The 16,215-nt window shown below is 40.9% G+C and overlaps 1 protein-coding gene across 1 annotated transcript; it reads left to right on the forward strand.

Annotated features, from left to right (window-relative positions):
* The first annotated feature begins 3,452 nt into the window (after positions 1 to 3,452).
* On the forward strand, positions 3,453 to 15,825 carry LOC110284381 (adhesion G protein-coupled receptor F4). The gene is made up of 8 exons (XM_021150122.1): positions 3,453 to 3,539; positions 4,405 to 4,459; positions 7,467 to 7,618; positions 10,222 to 10,491; positions 12,224 to 13,606; positions 14,268 to 14,309; positions 14,749 to 14,808; positions 15,778 to 15,825. Exons 1-8 carry the CDS (start codon positions 3,453 to 3,455, stop codon positions 15,823 to 15,825), a joined length of 2,097 nt encoding a protein of 698 aa, XP_021005781.1.
* The last annotated feature ends 390 nt before the right edge of the window (positions 15,826 to 16,215 follow it).

Raw genomic sequence — 16,215 nt, forward strand, 5'->3', positions numbered from 1 at the left:
ACTTTAAGAAGGACATAAATAACTCCCTTAAAAAAATACAGGAGAACACAGGTAAACAGGGAAAGGCCCTTAAAGAGGAAACACAGAAATCCCTTAAAGTATTACAGGAAAACACAACCAAACTGGTGAAGGAATCGAAAAAAACCATCCTGGATCTAAAAATGGAAATAGAAACAATAAAGAAGTCATAAAAGGCCGGGCGTGGTGGCGCACATCTTTAATCCCAGCACTAGGGAGGCAGAGGCAGGCGGATTTCTGAGTTCGAGGCCAGCCTGGTCTACAAAGTGAGCTCCAGGACAGCCAGGGCTACACAGAGAAACCCTGTCTTGAAAAGCAAAAAAAAAAAAAAAAAAAAAAAAAAAAAAAAAAAAAAAAAAAAAAAAAAAAAAAAAAGAAGTCATAAAAGGAGATAACCCTAGAGATAGAAAACCTAGGAAAGAGACTAGGAGTGATAGACGCAAGCATCACCAAGAGAATACAAGAGATAGAAGAGAGAATCTCAGGTGCAGACGATACCATAGAAAACATTGACACAACAGTCACGGAAAATGCAAAATGCAAAAAGATCCTAACCCAAAACATGCAGGAAATCTAGGACACACTGAGAAGACCAAACCTAAGGATAATAGGTATAGAAGAGAGTGAAGATTCCCAACTTAAAGGGCCAGTAAATATCTTCAACAAAATTATAGAAGAAAACTTCCCTAACCTAAAGAACGAGATGCCCATAAACATACAAGAAACCTACAGAACTCCAAATAGACTGGACCAGAAAAGAAATTCCTCCAGTCACATAACAGTTAAAACACCAAATGCACAAAACAAAGAAAGAATATTAAAAGCAGTAAGGGAAAAAGGTCAAGTAGCATATAAAGGCAGACCTATCAGAATTACACCAGACTTCTCACCAGAGACTATGAAAGCTAGAAGATCCTGGGCAGATATCATACAGACCCTAAGAGAACACAAATGCCAGCCCAGGCTACTATACCCAACAAAACTCTCAATTACCATAGATGGAGAAACCAATTTATTCCTAACAAAACCAAATTTACACAATATTTTTCCACAAATCCAGCCCTACAAAGGATAATAGAAGGAAAATGCCAACACAAGGAGGGAAATATACCCTAGAAAAAGCAAGAAAGTAATTTTCTTTCAACAAACCCAAAAGAAAATAGCCACACAAACATAAAAATAACATCAAAAATAACAAGAACTATAACTTTTAAAGTATTATTTACTTCTTAAAAAATTAGATATTTTCTTTATTTACATTTCAAATGCTATCCCCTTTCCTTGTTTCCCCTCCAAAAATCTCCTATCCTGTCCCCCATTCCCCTGCTCTCCAACTCCTGCTTCCTGGCCCTGGCAGTCCTGTATACTGGGGCATAGATCCTTCACAAGACCAAGGACCACTCCTCCCATTGATGACCGACTAGGCCATCCTCTGTTACATATGCAGCTAGAGCCATGAAAACAACCATGTATTTTCTTTGATTGGTGGTTTAGTCCTAGGGAGCTCTGGGGTTGGTTACTGGTTAGTTCATATTGTTGTTCCCCCTAGGGGGCTGCAAACCCCTCCAGGTCCTTGGGTACTTTCTGTAGCTCCTTCATTGGGGACCCTGTGCTCTGTCTAATGGATAACTATGAGCATCCACTTCTGTATTAGTCAGGCACTGGCAAAGCCTCTCAGGAGACAGCTATATCAGGCTCCTGTCAGCAGCTCTTGTTGGTATCTGCCATAGTGTCTGGGTTTGGTTGTTTATGGGATCGATCCCCAGTGGGGCAGTCGCTGGATGGTCATATTATTTACTTTTATTGACAGCCATCTTATTTTGTTCCTACCATTCAAATGCAGGATATAAGACCTTCTCTACTCATATGATACTATTTTTTTCCAGGTAAAGCTCTTGCAAACTATATTCTTGTAACACCCTTCATATTTCCAAAACCATCAGCCTCCACAGTTTTAATACTTTGCACAAAAGGAGCTACTACAATACTCAATGTTAAAGAAACTGTTTATATAAAAATTTTAGTAATTCACAACCTTGACACCACCTACCCATATAGTGCTGTATAACTGAATACAGCATATATGTTATGGCTGAATAGGTTGGTGTAAAAACCTAACAGTGAGTACAGGAATTGTCCTTGACTCTTTTGCCTACTTGTGAGAACATTTTTCTCTTACTGGGTTGCCTTGCCTAGCCTTCATGTGACGATCTTATTGTAGCTTGTTGGGCTGTTTGATTGATTTCCCTGGGAGTCCAGCTCTTTTCAGAGGGGTGGCAGTGGGGGTGTGAATCTGGGAAAGAACAGGGATGGTCATGGTGGAAGGACGGTGGTCAGGATGTAATATGAGAGAAGAATAAAAAAAAATCACTAATTCTACTGCATCAGCAAAAACTACACATTGTTGTACACATTACCCAATATGTTCATTATTACAATTATATGAAAAAAGTAATAAATAAATAAATAAATCTGTGGAGTAAGTAACAGGGACTGGAGCTTTGCTGAGCATGCATTTTTTTTTCCCAGATGCTTTTATTGTCTGATGCAGTAGAAAGATCATTGCAAGAGAGGTTTATTCCATTGGTTGATTGATTGATTGATTGATTGATTGACTTTACATCCTGGTTGCAGCACACACACACCCTCTCAAGCCCTTCCCCCATCCACTCCCTTTCTCCTCTGAGAATGGGGAGGTCTCCTGTGTATGACCCCACCCTTGAGCATCATGTCATTGCAGGACTAGGAACATCCTCTTCCACCGAGGCCAGATAAGGAGGCCCAGTTAGGAGAAAGGGATCCACAAGCAGGCAACAGATTCAGGGATAGCCCCCTCCCTCATACCCCCCCCCCCCACACACACAATGCATTTGTTGAGATTGCAAATCAGAGTGACTCCTCTCCTAAGGGATGCTGCTTTAACCTGTGCCCTAGTTTGTTTTCTATTGTTTTGATAAATGTTCTGGACAAAAGCAACAAGAGGAGGGGAAGGTTTATCTGCCTTTCACTTCCCAACCATAGTCCACCATGAAGGGAAGTTTGGGCAGGGATGAAAGACAAGAAGAGGAAATGAAGCAGAGGCCATGGAGGAATGGTGATTTCTGGCTTGCCCTCAGTGGCTCACTCAACCTGCTTCCTTATACAGCCTGGGATCTTCCCAGGGGTGGAGCCATTCACAGTGGCCTGGGACCTCTTATATCAATCACCAATCATGAAAACACCCACAGACCTGTCCATTGGCCAACCTGATGGAGTAATTTTCTCAGTTGACTTTCCTGTTCCCCAGGATTCTGGCCACACCAGTGTGTCTCTCTGGTGCATTTAGAAAGTGGCTCACTATGCTGTGTGCTGAGTAGTCCAAGTGAGTTTGTCACCCTCAGATGAATCTACCTTCTTCCTTTTCTGTTGCAGGTTAAGATCCCCATGTGTGAAAAATGAAGCCCTGGATTGCCATGGTTTGCTGTTTAGTGTTTTTTCTGACAACAGAATGTTCTCATTCCAAACCCAAGACTCACAGAAAAGTAAGTTTGATCTCTCCCTGTGTGATCCCAAGAGAAATCCCTCAGTGCCCTTAGATGTCTAGATATCTAGTGTGCCAATTAAAATACATTTTCATATGATCATAACTTGACTCTTGCTGATAGTAATTTTCAAAAGAAGTTTCAACAAAATGAAACAAAACAAAACAAAACCAACAACAGCAAATGTTAAGAGGTGACAGGAAATGGTCCAGAAGGCAACAGTTCAATGTGGCTACCACTCTGCAAGTCACAGAGATACAGGTAGCTGTCCAGAGAAAGATCTAAGCTGTCAGCAGAACAATTTAGATTAGATCTTTAGGCCTTGCTGGTTCTGAGAGTTGTTTTGCTTTATCATGTGTAACTTTTTTAAAAAAATCATATCCAAGTTTATACTTCAAGGTAATACTTATACTCCTTTACTTGTATAAAAGATTCATGATTTGATTATTATTGTAACCCAATGAACATTCTATGTTTTTATTCCTTTCATCCCTCTAAGGATGTATTCATAGTACCCAGGATTTCTCCTTAGCTGTACTCCATCCATGCAGTAAAGATGGGCAGAGACTTGATAGTGTAATTGCCATTTCTGTGTTCCCTCAGGATCCTTAAAACTACAAGAGATATACCCTATCCACTAACTTGACCTTCCCAGCTCAAGTGATTTCCAGGTTAACCATTATTAGGGATTAGTGTGTCCTCACCTGTGACCTTCCTAGCAAAGCCCCTCAGAAGCATCACTCGATTGCCACAGTTTCCTTCCTAGTCTTGAATGCCTTTCTTCTTTCTGCTTACATGGAACGTCTAAGTTGTGCTGAGAGAGAACATCTCACAGTACATTGTTCTGGGACTTTATATTTTTCAGGATGAAGATAAATTTCAAATATCTCTACAGAAGCATGAGTTTAGACCAAGACAAGGTATGTATAACTACACAATAGTTTTCATTCTTTTGGAAATGGACCAAGAAAAGAGAGGGAGATGAATGTTGCAAGCATATCTCCAGAGCCTCAGGCTTCCTTCCTTCCTTCCTTCCTTCCTTCCTTCCTTCCTTCCTTCCTTCCTTCCTTCCTTCCTTCCTTCCTTCCTTCCTCTCTCTCTCTCTCTCTCTCTCTCTCTCTCTCTCTCTCTTTCTTTTTCTCTTTTTTTTTTGTTTTTGTTTTTTGAGACAGGGTTTCTCAGTATAGCCCTGGCTGTCCTGGAACTCACTTTGTAGACCAGGCTGGCCTCAAACTCAGAAATCTGCCTGCCTCTGCCTCCCAAGTGCTAGGATTAAAGGCGTGCGCCAGCCTCAGGCTTTCTAATGCAATAATAATGTCTCATAAATTCTCTGTGTTTACCAGCACTGATAGATTTTCTTTCCTCATATAACCATTCAAACAAATCAACAAATATTCATACATACTCTAAAATAGTGAACAAATTTCCATTTAGGAACTTAAAAGGGAAATAAGTTTGTTAAACTCAAAACAGGACAAGAGGACACTGTTCGTTCCTTTGAGGGTATATTCAGGGTTCTTAAATGTACAAGACACATTTGTGCTGTGAGCTCTGGCAAAGCAACACAAAGTGATTTGACAGTGGAAAGACTGGTTACACTCCTGAAGTAGAGGAATGAGAACATTATCATTACTAACATTGTGATATCATGTTGCTTGACCCAGACATTTTGGGTCATTGTATTCTCCATGGTCAGGTTTAAGTCTACTGGCCAATCTATCTATAGAAATGTGGTCTTGGGAAGGGAAGGGGGACAGAAAGGAAGCTAACAATTGCTAGGTATTTAAACATTAACTGTTGTGCAACATGTTGCCCCATAACACATTGGCAACAGCACCATCTCCAACCAGTGGATGAAGAAATTAAGTACTATTCTAGTTTATACACTTGCCAAAATAAGTATCCTGGGTAGATGTTAAGGAAAAAAATACAAACCTACTTACTTCCTTTGCTAGGAAGTGGAGTTATACCTAGAGCTGTCCAGGTTATAAACATGGTGGTACTCCTTCATTCTCTATGAATTGTTTTGCCATTTTTACTGATTTCAACACTGTAATATCTTTCAATACTATTTTGTCTTCTTGACTTCCTTTTCTTTTTTCTTTTGAGGCAGACTTTGGCTATTTAACTTGACACTTAAACGTACTGTGTAGCCCAGGTTGGCCTTGAACTCAGGGCTATTCTGTTGATTTTCTCTCCCAAGTACTGAAGTTGCAAGGGTGCATCACTATGTGGGGCTCTCACCTACCTCTTTCTGTTTTATGAGCACTGTGCTTTGAAAGTTCTTCTAGAAGTACTTCAATGGCTTCATCACTTAATTCTGAAGCTTATAGCCCATGCTGACCCATGAGCCAAGTAGACACACCACAAGTTTTATCAGAACATGGCAATGACTACTAACTTCCTTTTTGTCTTTAGTTGCTTTCACGATAAAAATTATTGTTGAAGTAGATGACACAGAGACCAAGAGCAAGAAAGCTGTAAATATTTACTCTGCAGGTACTAGAGAGATTGTGCTGTGGTTCAGAGGTCTGGGTGCTTTTCTAGAGGACCAGTATTCCTCTAGAATGGTAGCTCACTACTAATTCAGTATTCATGATGACTATCTAGAAAGTAACTTCAATGACTAATGACAAGTGACTGTGCCTAGAGGATAATTAAGATTATGAGCATTCCCTCCATCTTACCTACCAGCTCTATTTGTATAGCTCTATACAGAAAAGTTCAAGGATGCTTACGCTGTGCACCTATCAATTCTCTTTTAGTCACAAATGCAATCATGTTTTCTGTTGAGCACTGATATTACTTATCATTTGTTGCTTTGATAAAATACTATGACTTACAGCAACTTCTGGAAGAGAGTGTGAGTGTAGAAATAGTCTCCTGTGCACTGTGTAAAAGCATTCACTGTCAATAAAAAGCTGATTGGCCAGTGAAGGAAATTGGGAGGTGGGAGTTCCAGCAGAGAGTGCGAGAGAGAAGAGAAGAGAAGAGAAGAGAAGAGAAGAGAAGAGAAGAGAAGAGAAGAGAAGAGAAGAGAAGAGAAGAGAAGAGAAGAGAAGAGAAGAGAGATTGGGAGAAAGGGGGTAGCATTCTGGTACAGACAGTGTAAACTTGGCCTTGGAATGGTGATGGAGAGATAGCTGCAAAAAACTGAGGATCAGGTAACCATCTATGTGGCAGAACTTAAAATAGAATAATGGGGTGATTAACTAATGAGCTAGTTGGGGAACAGCCAAAGCTTTTGGCCTAAGTATTTGTAAATATATTTGAGTCTTTGAGACAGTATTCTTGGAGCAGGAGCTGGGAGGAAAGACATGAGCTTACAGAAAACATACAACTACAAGAGATCATTTATTTTGGCTTTTGGTTCCAGGGGGAGAGTCCATAATGGTGGTGGAGGTATGGTAGCAGACAACCAGACCTCTCAGGGACCAGAGAAGTTACATTTTCAACCAGAGAGGGCAACATAGAATTGGGGTGAGGCTATGCACTCTCAATGCCTGCCCTCCATGATACAATTTCTCCAGTAACACTTAGCATCCAAAACATTCCATAATGTCCCCAAACAATGCAACCAATGGAGGAGCAAGTGTTCAAATACATGAGCTCATTGGGGGACTTTCTCTCTTGAACCACTGTCATATAAAAAGCTCTCATGCTCTTCCCATCGTCTCTTCCTCTCCTGCCATGGGAGGGGGTTCTCAATAGGGGTTTGGAACACACTGAGGTCCCTCTTTCTGCTTCCTGCTCACTCTGTCTGGACACTAGCTTCACCTTCGACCACACAGCTTTTTCTTGCCTCTGAGAAGGCAATTTGATAAAGTCTCAGAATGAACAAGAGACATTCGTCAGAGTGTGGAAATGGTAATTTGACCTCTGACTTGCTGGGTTTTTTTTCCTTTTTTCTTTTCTTCCTGTTTTCAGGTAAATGTGATGGACTGTGCAGCTCTTCTTCCAGCTGTAACCAGAGCTGTCCTTGGAACTTCCGTGGAGAAATCGTATTCACATGTAATCAAAACAAATGGCAAAAAACAATCGAAACATGCACAAGTCTCTCTGTGGACACCTTGTTTCAGGTGATGCTCTGGTGTATTCCTAGTGACGGGAGCTAACCCTTCCAGAGTTGGGGGCAGGTGCTCTTTCATTTTCATCTGAGACAGTAAGTCTCAGGCTTGGGCTTGGCGAAAGCTACCTGGTGGCTTGCACCTGCCCCATGCCATCTTTCTTTACGTACACTCTGATGTCTCTCTCCTGACATTCTTCCTATTCCTCTCATAAAGAATAAGTTCTGGACTTGGGTGAGAAGTTCAGTGGAGAAATGAGATTGTGCCAAAACCTTGGAAACGAGAGGTTAAACATATCTAGTATCAGTTACTTAAACTATGTGCAAATGATGGCTCAGAACTGTCAGCATAGCTTTATGGGTGGATTTATATGCCTCTTGTTTTAGTTAATCAACAAAATATGCCTTGGATTAAATTAAACATGACTTCTTTTCTAATGCTTTCAATCCTTTAACTAAAACAGAATGCAGAAGGAATAAAAATTCAATGGCACCTACTTGCCTCAATTATGATAAAAATCTTTCTCATATACTTCTCCTCTGCATCCAGTTTTTTCTCTTTCTCTCCAATCCCACTGAAGGTCATGGATCACTACCCTTTTGTATTTAACAGTGGCTTTATGAAAGAATTGCGGATGGTGTGGCTTTCACCACATAGGCAATCATGGTGAAGTCCCTGTAACTACAGAGATAGGCATGAAGGAATGGAAGTGCTTGCTTATTCAAAGTCACTTCTGAAGGAGTATAGGTAAAAATAACAGGAAATGGTCAACTGACTTACAATTGGGAAAATGTCCTTTTTTTTTTTTTTTTAAGTTGCAATTCTTTTGTATGTGGCTTTGAATAGCTAACCTTCCCAAATAACTTTCCTTTCAAATTCCACCTGGATCTTCCTTCCCCCACTTCTGTAGAATTTGTCTTAAAGGGCTGGGGAGACAGTTCAGTGGGTAAAGTGCTTGCCATGCCAGTAACCATGAGGGTGTAGTTCCAGAACCCAGAACCTCTGTAAATGCCCTGTGTGCCTGCAGCTCCAGTGTTGGGGAGATCCCTGTGTTTGCTACTCAGCCAGTGCAGCAGACCCTTTTGGTCCCTCTCTGTGTAGAACGGGTCTCTGGTTGCAGGTGGACAAGGAGTCGGCAAAATGAATGATAGACAGATCAACACGAGAGGTTGTGTAGAATCTGAATGTAATGTCAAGTTGAGCATCAAACCTTTTTATACAGAAGAATAACAAGAAACCAGGCGAGATACATCCACCAAGTTACAGTGACACAATACAAAAGGGATGTATACATCAAAAGATGGCGGGGACCAAGTGCTGCTGTTTACCTCTAAGAAGGGAGCCAGGTGTAATGCTAGTCTATTATTAAACCCACCACCAGGGGTTCTAGTGAAGAAATCTGCCTCAGGGGGATTCCCTAACTCTCTCATGGTAAACCCACCTATTCCCTAGGCTATTGTGTATTCCCTTGTCTGGGTAAGACTGGCTATTGTCCCAAGTAAACACTCTGCCCTGAGGTATTGCAGCTCCATTCTTTGTAATGCCTAATTAGTTTCACCCTCTCTACTAGAAGTAAATTTGAATGTTACTGAATAGATAACCTTCTCACTGAATTCCTACTGAATTCCAAGTTTGTCGGTTTCCTGGAATTTCTAGGATGTTGGAACACTGGTGAAGGCTTAGCTATGTTAGCATTCAATCTTTAAAGGCACTTATAATAAAATAATACTAAAAGAGAGCACATGGATCCATACACCAGACTAACTCGGGGATAGGGTGTGAGTATACAGGTTATGAGAATCCCTGGTTCCAAGAGGTTAAGTTTCCTTGAAACTCTTTGCCTTGTGAGTGCTTTCAGGCTTCTCGGTCTGCCAAGCAGAGTTCACTGGAGCGTGCGTAGCCAGCCAGCATAGAAAACCAATGAGCTCCAAGTTCATTGAGAGACCCTCATCTTAAAAATCAAAGAGCTGGAAAGATGGCTCAGAGGTTAAGAAATCTTACTGCCCTTTCAGAGGCCCAGGTTTTGGTTCCCAGCATCCAGGTTGGAAGGCCCACAACTGCTTGTAAATCTAGCTCTAAAGAAAGCCAGTCTTCTCTTTTGACCTCCCAGGTACCTGTGCTGATATGCACCTAGCCACACAGAGATGTACATAGGTATACATAATTAAACATAAAATAAATCTTAAAAATTATAATTTTTTAAGTGGAGAAGTTGAATGAGGAACAAATCTGATGTTGACTCTTGATGTTCATATGTGTGTATACAGGTGAGGGTAATCTCCACCTTATGATGTATATATACAAGAACGTGTGCATATATTCATAACACTAGTGCATGCACACATCCACCCACACACCCACCTACACCCACACTAACACTTCAGTTTTAATCATTATTCTGAAAGCAAATCCTAAAGAGGGTCACTAGTCTCATCTCTGGGAATTTTGGTGATAGCCAGGCCTTCTGTGACTGTCTTAAATTATTCTCAGCAAGTGAACTCCTTTTAGGTTCTCTCCTCAGCTACCTGCTTTTCCCATGGGACTTGTGTGTTGTTTAGTTCCTTTCATCTAACACATGTTGGTTTATTATTCTTATTCTTATTATTTTTACGCAGCGCATACATCCTGCAGCTAGCCTATCCTTGGCGTCTTCTTCTGTTTTTCCCATGAGCTTAATTGGCAATGCAGCACCAGTCCATATTGGAAATGTATTTCAAGGAATCCAAAAGTACTGCCCCGAGGACTACGTTTGCATTGTTGATGCTGTGAAATCATCTGCAGTTACATCTGGAAATATTGCATTCATAGTAGAGTTATTAAAAAATATCTCTTCAAACCTGCAAACTTCTGGAATACATGATAATGTGAATTGGAAGAAAATGAAGGTACTTAAAAAAATGAATCTCACTCAACACAGATACGACTTTTCTTAAATCTTCGATTTTTAACAGTTTCAGATGTTGTTTTCAGAGTAAAATATACAACAACCATAATAGTAGCAGCAGATATTTCTGTTCAGCATTCTTTATGAATGTTAGATATTTGATACAGAGCAGTGGCCATAGATCAGGTTTACCCTAGTAGATCACGATATTTGACTTTCATTTTTAGAAGGGAGTTGTATATCATCGCAGTAGTTAGAAGCTGTGTGTTAAAAGTTAAATGTGTTGCCTAGGATAGGTCTTTTGGTTTCAGTTTTTGAGACGAGGTTTAATGTAGCCCAGGCTACCTTTAAACTTCCTATACAACTGAGGATGACTTTGCACTTCTGAACCTCCTGCCTGCACCTCCCTGGGATTTCAGACATGCATTACTCCAGCCAGTTTTTGCAGCATTGGGAATGGAACCCCGAAGTACATGTATGTTAGTAAAGCACTCTCCTAATTGACAGCTCTTCCAGCAAGACCCAGGTCAGCTTCTCAGTGACTTTAGTGTGATCTTGAGCATTGGAGTTTATTACTAAATGGAGGAATATAGAGATATGGTATGTATGTAGTATTTCTTAAATTCGTCATGAAATATACAGACAGTTCCTTTCATAAAACAATCATTCACATTTTATGGAACTTTAATTCTACATTCTGTATTGTGAAGATCTTCCTCAGATCCAATAATAATAATGAGGTAAGCATATATATGTATATATAATACATGATACATATATGTTTCATATACATGTATGTGTCATATATATAAATATATTACATGTATAATATGGACATATAATAATGCTTATTATATACATGTTTATATACACATGTATACAATGAATATTATGTGTACATATATACATGTGCATATATGTATATATGATATAAACATGTATATATGATACATATTCTTTTCAAAAGATTTGTTTATTTTTTTATGTGTATGGGTGTTTTGTCTGGACGTATGTCTGTATACTATGTGTGTACAGTGCCTTCAGAGGCCAGAACTGGATCTGGAGTTACAGATGGTTGTAAGCTGCTATGTGGCTCCGAGCAACTGATCCCGGGACCTCTGCAAGAGCAGAGAATGCCCTCAACTGCTCTTGTAGTTAGGGTTTCTGTTCCTGTGATGAAATACCATGATCAAAAAGCAAATTAGGGAGGAAAGGATTTATTTGGCTTACACATCCACATCATAGTCCATCATTTGAAGGAAGCCAGGACCGGAGCTGAAACAGGGTAGGATTCTGGAGTTGGGAGCTGATCAGAGGCCATGAAGAGATGTTGCCTATTGGCTTGTTCATCATGAATTTCTCAGCCTGCTTTCTTATAGAACTTAGAACCACCAATCCAGGGATGGCCCCTCCCACAATGGCCTGGGCCCTCCTATATCAGTCACTAATTAAGAAGATGCCCTTCAGCTGGATTTTATGGAAACATATTTTTCAATTGTGGTTCCCACCTTTCAGATGACTATAGCTTGTGTCAGGTTGACATAAAACTAGCCAGGACAACATATTCTTTATAGCCTTTTAATTTTCTTCCATTAGCCTTACTAATGCACATTTGCAATAAGTAGTGAATTTAAAGAGGCAGGTATCAAATAAGATAAAATAATTAGATCTGCCAGAACTTCAGATTTTAGAAATTGACCTTTTTTACACTAACAGCATTGTTTCCCTTGCAGAACTATGGCAAAGTGGCCAACCACATCCTTGGCCCCACTGCCATTTCAAATTGGGCTTTCATTGCCAACAAAAATGCCAGCTCAGATCTGTTGGAGTCAGTGAACTCTTTTGCCAAGAAACTCCAAATCCAAGGTAAATCTGAGAGCATCGTAGATGAACTCTTTATTCAGACGAAAGGCTCTCGCATCTCTCACAGTACCTCAGAGCACAGCCTCAGCCTCTCTGTACCCAGGTACAATGCTACAGAAGATGTCTTAGTGGTGATCGAAATTCCCAGGCAAGCATTACAGGAGCTGTCGTTCAATGCCTCCCAAGCCATAGTTGTAGCTTTTCCAACCTTGGGCGCCATTCTAAAAGAAGTCCATCAGCCAAATACAAGTCTCCAAAAGCCCATAGATGATCTCATCCTATCACTGGTTTTGCCAGAAGGTCTGAACGAAATCATACTCACCTTTGATAAAATCAATAAATCCCAGAGCACCAGCAGCCAGTGTGTCAGCTGGGATCCTGCAACAGGGCAGTGGGATGAGAGCCCATGTACAGTGATGTCAGATATCAATAGCACAGTGAAATGCCGGTGCAGGCACACCAAAGCTGTGACGTCCTTCTCCATCCTCATGTCTTCTAAGCCTGTAAAGAATACGATTCTGAACCATATCACCTTCATTGGACTCAGCGTCTCCATCTTTAGCTTGGTGCTCTGCCTGGTCATCGAGGCCATCGTCTGGTCCCGGGTGGTTGTGACAGAGATATCCTACATGCGCCACGTGTGCATCGTGAACATTGCAGTGTCCCTCCTGACTGCCAATGTGTGGTTCATCATTGGCTCCAACTTTAGTGCCAACGTTCAGGAGGATCACAAGTGGTGTGTGGCTGTGACATTTCTCTGCCACTTCTTCTTCCTCTCCTTGTTCTTCTGGATGCTCTTCAAAGCGCTGCTCATAGTCTATGGAATAGTGGTTGTCTTCCGCAGGATGATGAAGTCTCGGATGATGGCCATTGGCTTTGCCATTGGCTATGGGTGTCCCCTTGTGATTGCGGTCATCACTGTTACTGTCACGGAGCCTGGGGAAGGCTACACCAGAAAAGATGCCTGTTGGCTTAATTGGAACCAAACCAAAGCCCTTTTTGCTTTTGCTATCCCAGCCTTGGCCATTGTGGCTGTGAATCTCCTTGTGGTTCTGGCAGTTGCTATCAACACACAGAGGCCCTTGATTGGCAGTTCAAAATCTCAGGATATGGCCATTGTTTTCAGGATCAGCAAAAATGTTGCCATCCTAACCCCACTTCTGGGACTGACCTGGGGTTTTGGTCTAACAACCCTGCTAGAAGGCGTACACCTGGTATTCCATATAATCTTCGCCTTGCTCAATGCTTTCCAGGTATGTTATAGGAGAGGGATTCTGCTTTGTATTTCTGGCTAGACACCAGAGAATGACTGTGATTTATTTACCATTAAAAGGTACCAATATATACCAGAAGGTCTGAACGAAATCATACTCACCGTTGATAAAATCAATAAATCCCAGAGCACCAGCAGTCAGTGTGTCAGCTGGGATCCTGAAACAGGGCAGTGGGATGAATATAGTATCTTCCTATTTTTCAGGGCTGTCTGAATATGTCTCCCATTTGCACTGATAATGTTTCAAACCACTTAAGAGCATCTATCTATGCATCTATGTAACTATGTATCAATCTATCATCTATTATCTCTCTATCATCTATCTCTATCAATCACCTATCACCTCTCTTTTTATCTACCATCTATCTATGTATCTTCAGAAACTGATATAACAGTGGGACATTTGGGTTCGGGATCCCAACTGTGTCAGCTAGGGGCAGGACAGAACAACCTTTTAAAAAAACAATCAATCAATCAATCAATCAATCAATCAAACAAACAAATAAATACAACAACAACACCCCCCCACACACACACACAAATTATCTGGGGCAAGGGCAAGGGTAGGGGAGGCGGGTTAAAATAAAACTGGGGTACTATTTGAGAAGCTGTCCCTCATGATTCTGTTGAATTCACCACAGGGCTTTTTCATCTTGCTGTTTGGTACCATTATGGATCACAAGGTAAACTGAATTTATTCATTTATTGCTCTACCCAATTCTGTGTGGCTGAGGGAAGCAGGAGGGTTAAATCATTTTAACCGGAGTGAATCTAGGGTTGCTAAGCTTGTGAGTGCAGCTCAGGTCATCAGCTATGTGGAAGAAAGAAAAGAAGTCCATACTCTCTGTGCTCGTCTATGATCAAGAGATCATAGAAGTAGAGATTGCAACAAGATATTATTGGTAAAAAGAACAGAAACCACGGCCATACTTTGAAAATGGTTCTGTGGATTGATGTAATCACGTTTCAATTTTTATGTGAGTCTGGTTGCTTGCTGGGTGCTGTGCTGAGCCACCTCATGTTGCTCTGGCCAGAGTCACTGCTCTGGTCCATGTGTCTGTACTCCGGAGGGCTGTTGCTTCCCTTGACACCTGTTGACCACTAACTGTCATTTCTTTTCAGATAAGAGATGCTCTGAGGATGAGGGTATCTTCATTGAAGGGGAAATCAAGGGCAGCAGAGGTAAGGTCCCTTCTAGTGACTACCGGAGGGTCAGGGTCTCTGCTCGTGCAGAGTTGGATGCTGTAGCCCAGCAGTCAGAATTTGTTAGCAAAATGAATCACTCTTTCTCATTTCACCAACATGGAGGATTGCACAGAAATGGAAAGCTAGCAGAAGATACCTTTGCAGGGAACTTAGTATGTGCATGTGGCTTGACGTGGGGCCATTGAGATGAACCCAGGACCAGAGATTTATAAATGTTGGGATCTGGGAAATAGAGTTGAGTTAAAAATAAGATTTTGGTTTAACCTCCTCATTTCACAGGTGAGGAGTTTAGCTGGGAATTTAGTTATGCGTGTGCAATGTCATGCATCTCATTAGAAGCAGAATAAATGCCAACCAAAGTCTTCCCATCCTCCATGTTCAGGACTCTTTCCAGCAGACCATATTTTCTTGGATCGGACTAACAGTGGACTTAATGACTGTAATGAAGACTTTGAAGGGGGCAATATGTCTTCAAAGGCCACAAGTAGAGTGTCAACATTTCTGCATCTGTTAAAAAAGTATTTGTTCAGCCAGTAACTTGTCCCCCAGAGTGTTGAATAGACTTTCTGGATATATTGAGAAGCGCCATCTATGGCTATTTCCAAGCTTGACTTTAGTATCTCAGTTCATCAATTTTAAGATAGGTGGTATCTTAACTGACTAATTTTATTTAAATAGTCTTTATTTATAATAAATATTTATAAATAGCCTTTGCTTAAAAAAGCAAAACAAAGACAACAAGGTCACTCGTAATGTTACATTCAGTAAAATACAACAATTCAATCCTTTGTGGCTGTATCAATTCGGGTATTTCTCTTCATAGTTTCATTTTCACACTACTATCTTTAGGCAGCTTGCACATTAATCTGTAAATATACATAGTTCTTTTTTTTTTTGGCCAGTATCATTATCCATTGTCATCTCTGTTACTCTCACCCCATTTAGAAGGTGTCATTAAGTCCAGCCAATGGATCCAGAATACTGAATCGCTGAGACTGCAATGTGAGTATTGAAAACTTAAGTGGAAACTTTACTTGCGAGTGTCACTGAACCTCTTGTGAGTGAGCTGGTGAGCACTGTGGGTTACTGGGTCTGGATGATAGGAACAGGATAGCAGGACTCTCAGCAGAGAGACTCTTCTCTATGGTGCACAGAGCCATCTGCCAAGCTCACATACCTTGATTCCTTTTAAAAGTATTTATTTTCCTTATTAGTTAAGTGTGTTCCTTGACAGTTTTGCACATGTAGGCAATGAATACTGAGACATCAGTCACCTCCTTCCTACGTCACCTGTGCACCCTCGTTTGTACCCACAAATCTCTCATGATCATGTCTATTAGTTTTGTCTTCTGAACCACTATGCTCAACTAGGGCTGACAATGA

Source organism: Mus caroli, unplaced genomic scaffold (assembly GCF_978045245.1).
Source record: "Mus caroli unplaced genomic scaffold, Mus_caroli_1 scaffold_18, whole genome shotgun sequence".
Lineage (NCBI taxonomy): Eukaryota > Metazoa > Chordata > Mammalia > Rodentia > Muridae > Mus > Mus caroli.

What these genes read in the sequence shown, in the direction of transcription:
- LOC110284381 (XM_021150122.1), top strand. Translation starts at nt 3,453, where the DNA reads ATGAAGCCCTGGATTGCCATGGTTTGCTGTTTAGTGTTTTTTCTGACA. An exon ending in AACCCAAGACTCACAGAAAA is followed by an intron (nt 3,540 to 4,404) that starts GTAAGTTTGATC and finishes TATATTTTTCAG; the next exon opens with GATGAAGATAAATTTCAAAT. An exon ending in GTACCATTATGGATCACAAG is followed by an intron (nt 14,310 to 14,748) that starts GTAAACTGAATT and finishes ATTTCTTTTCAG; the next exon opens with ATAAGAGATGCTCTGAGGAT.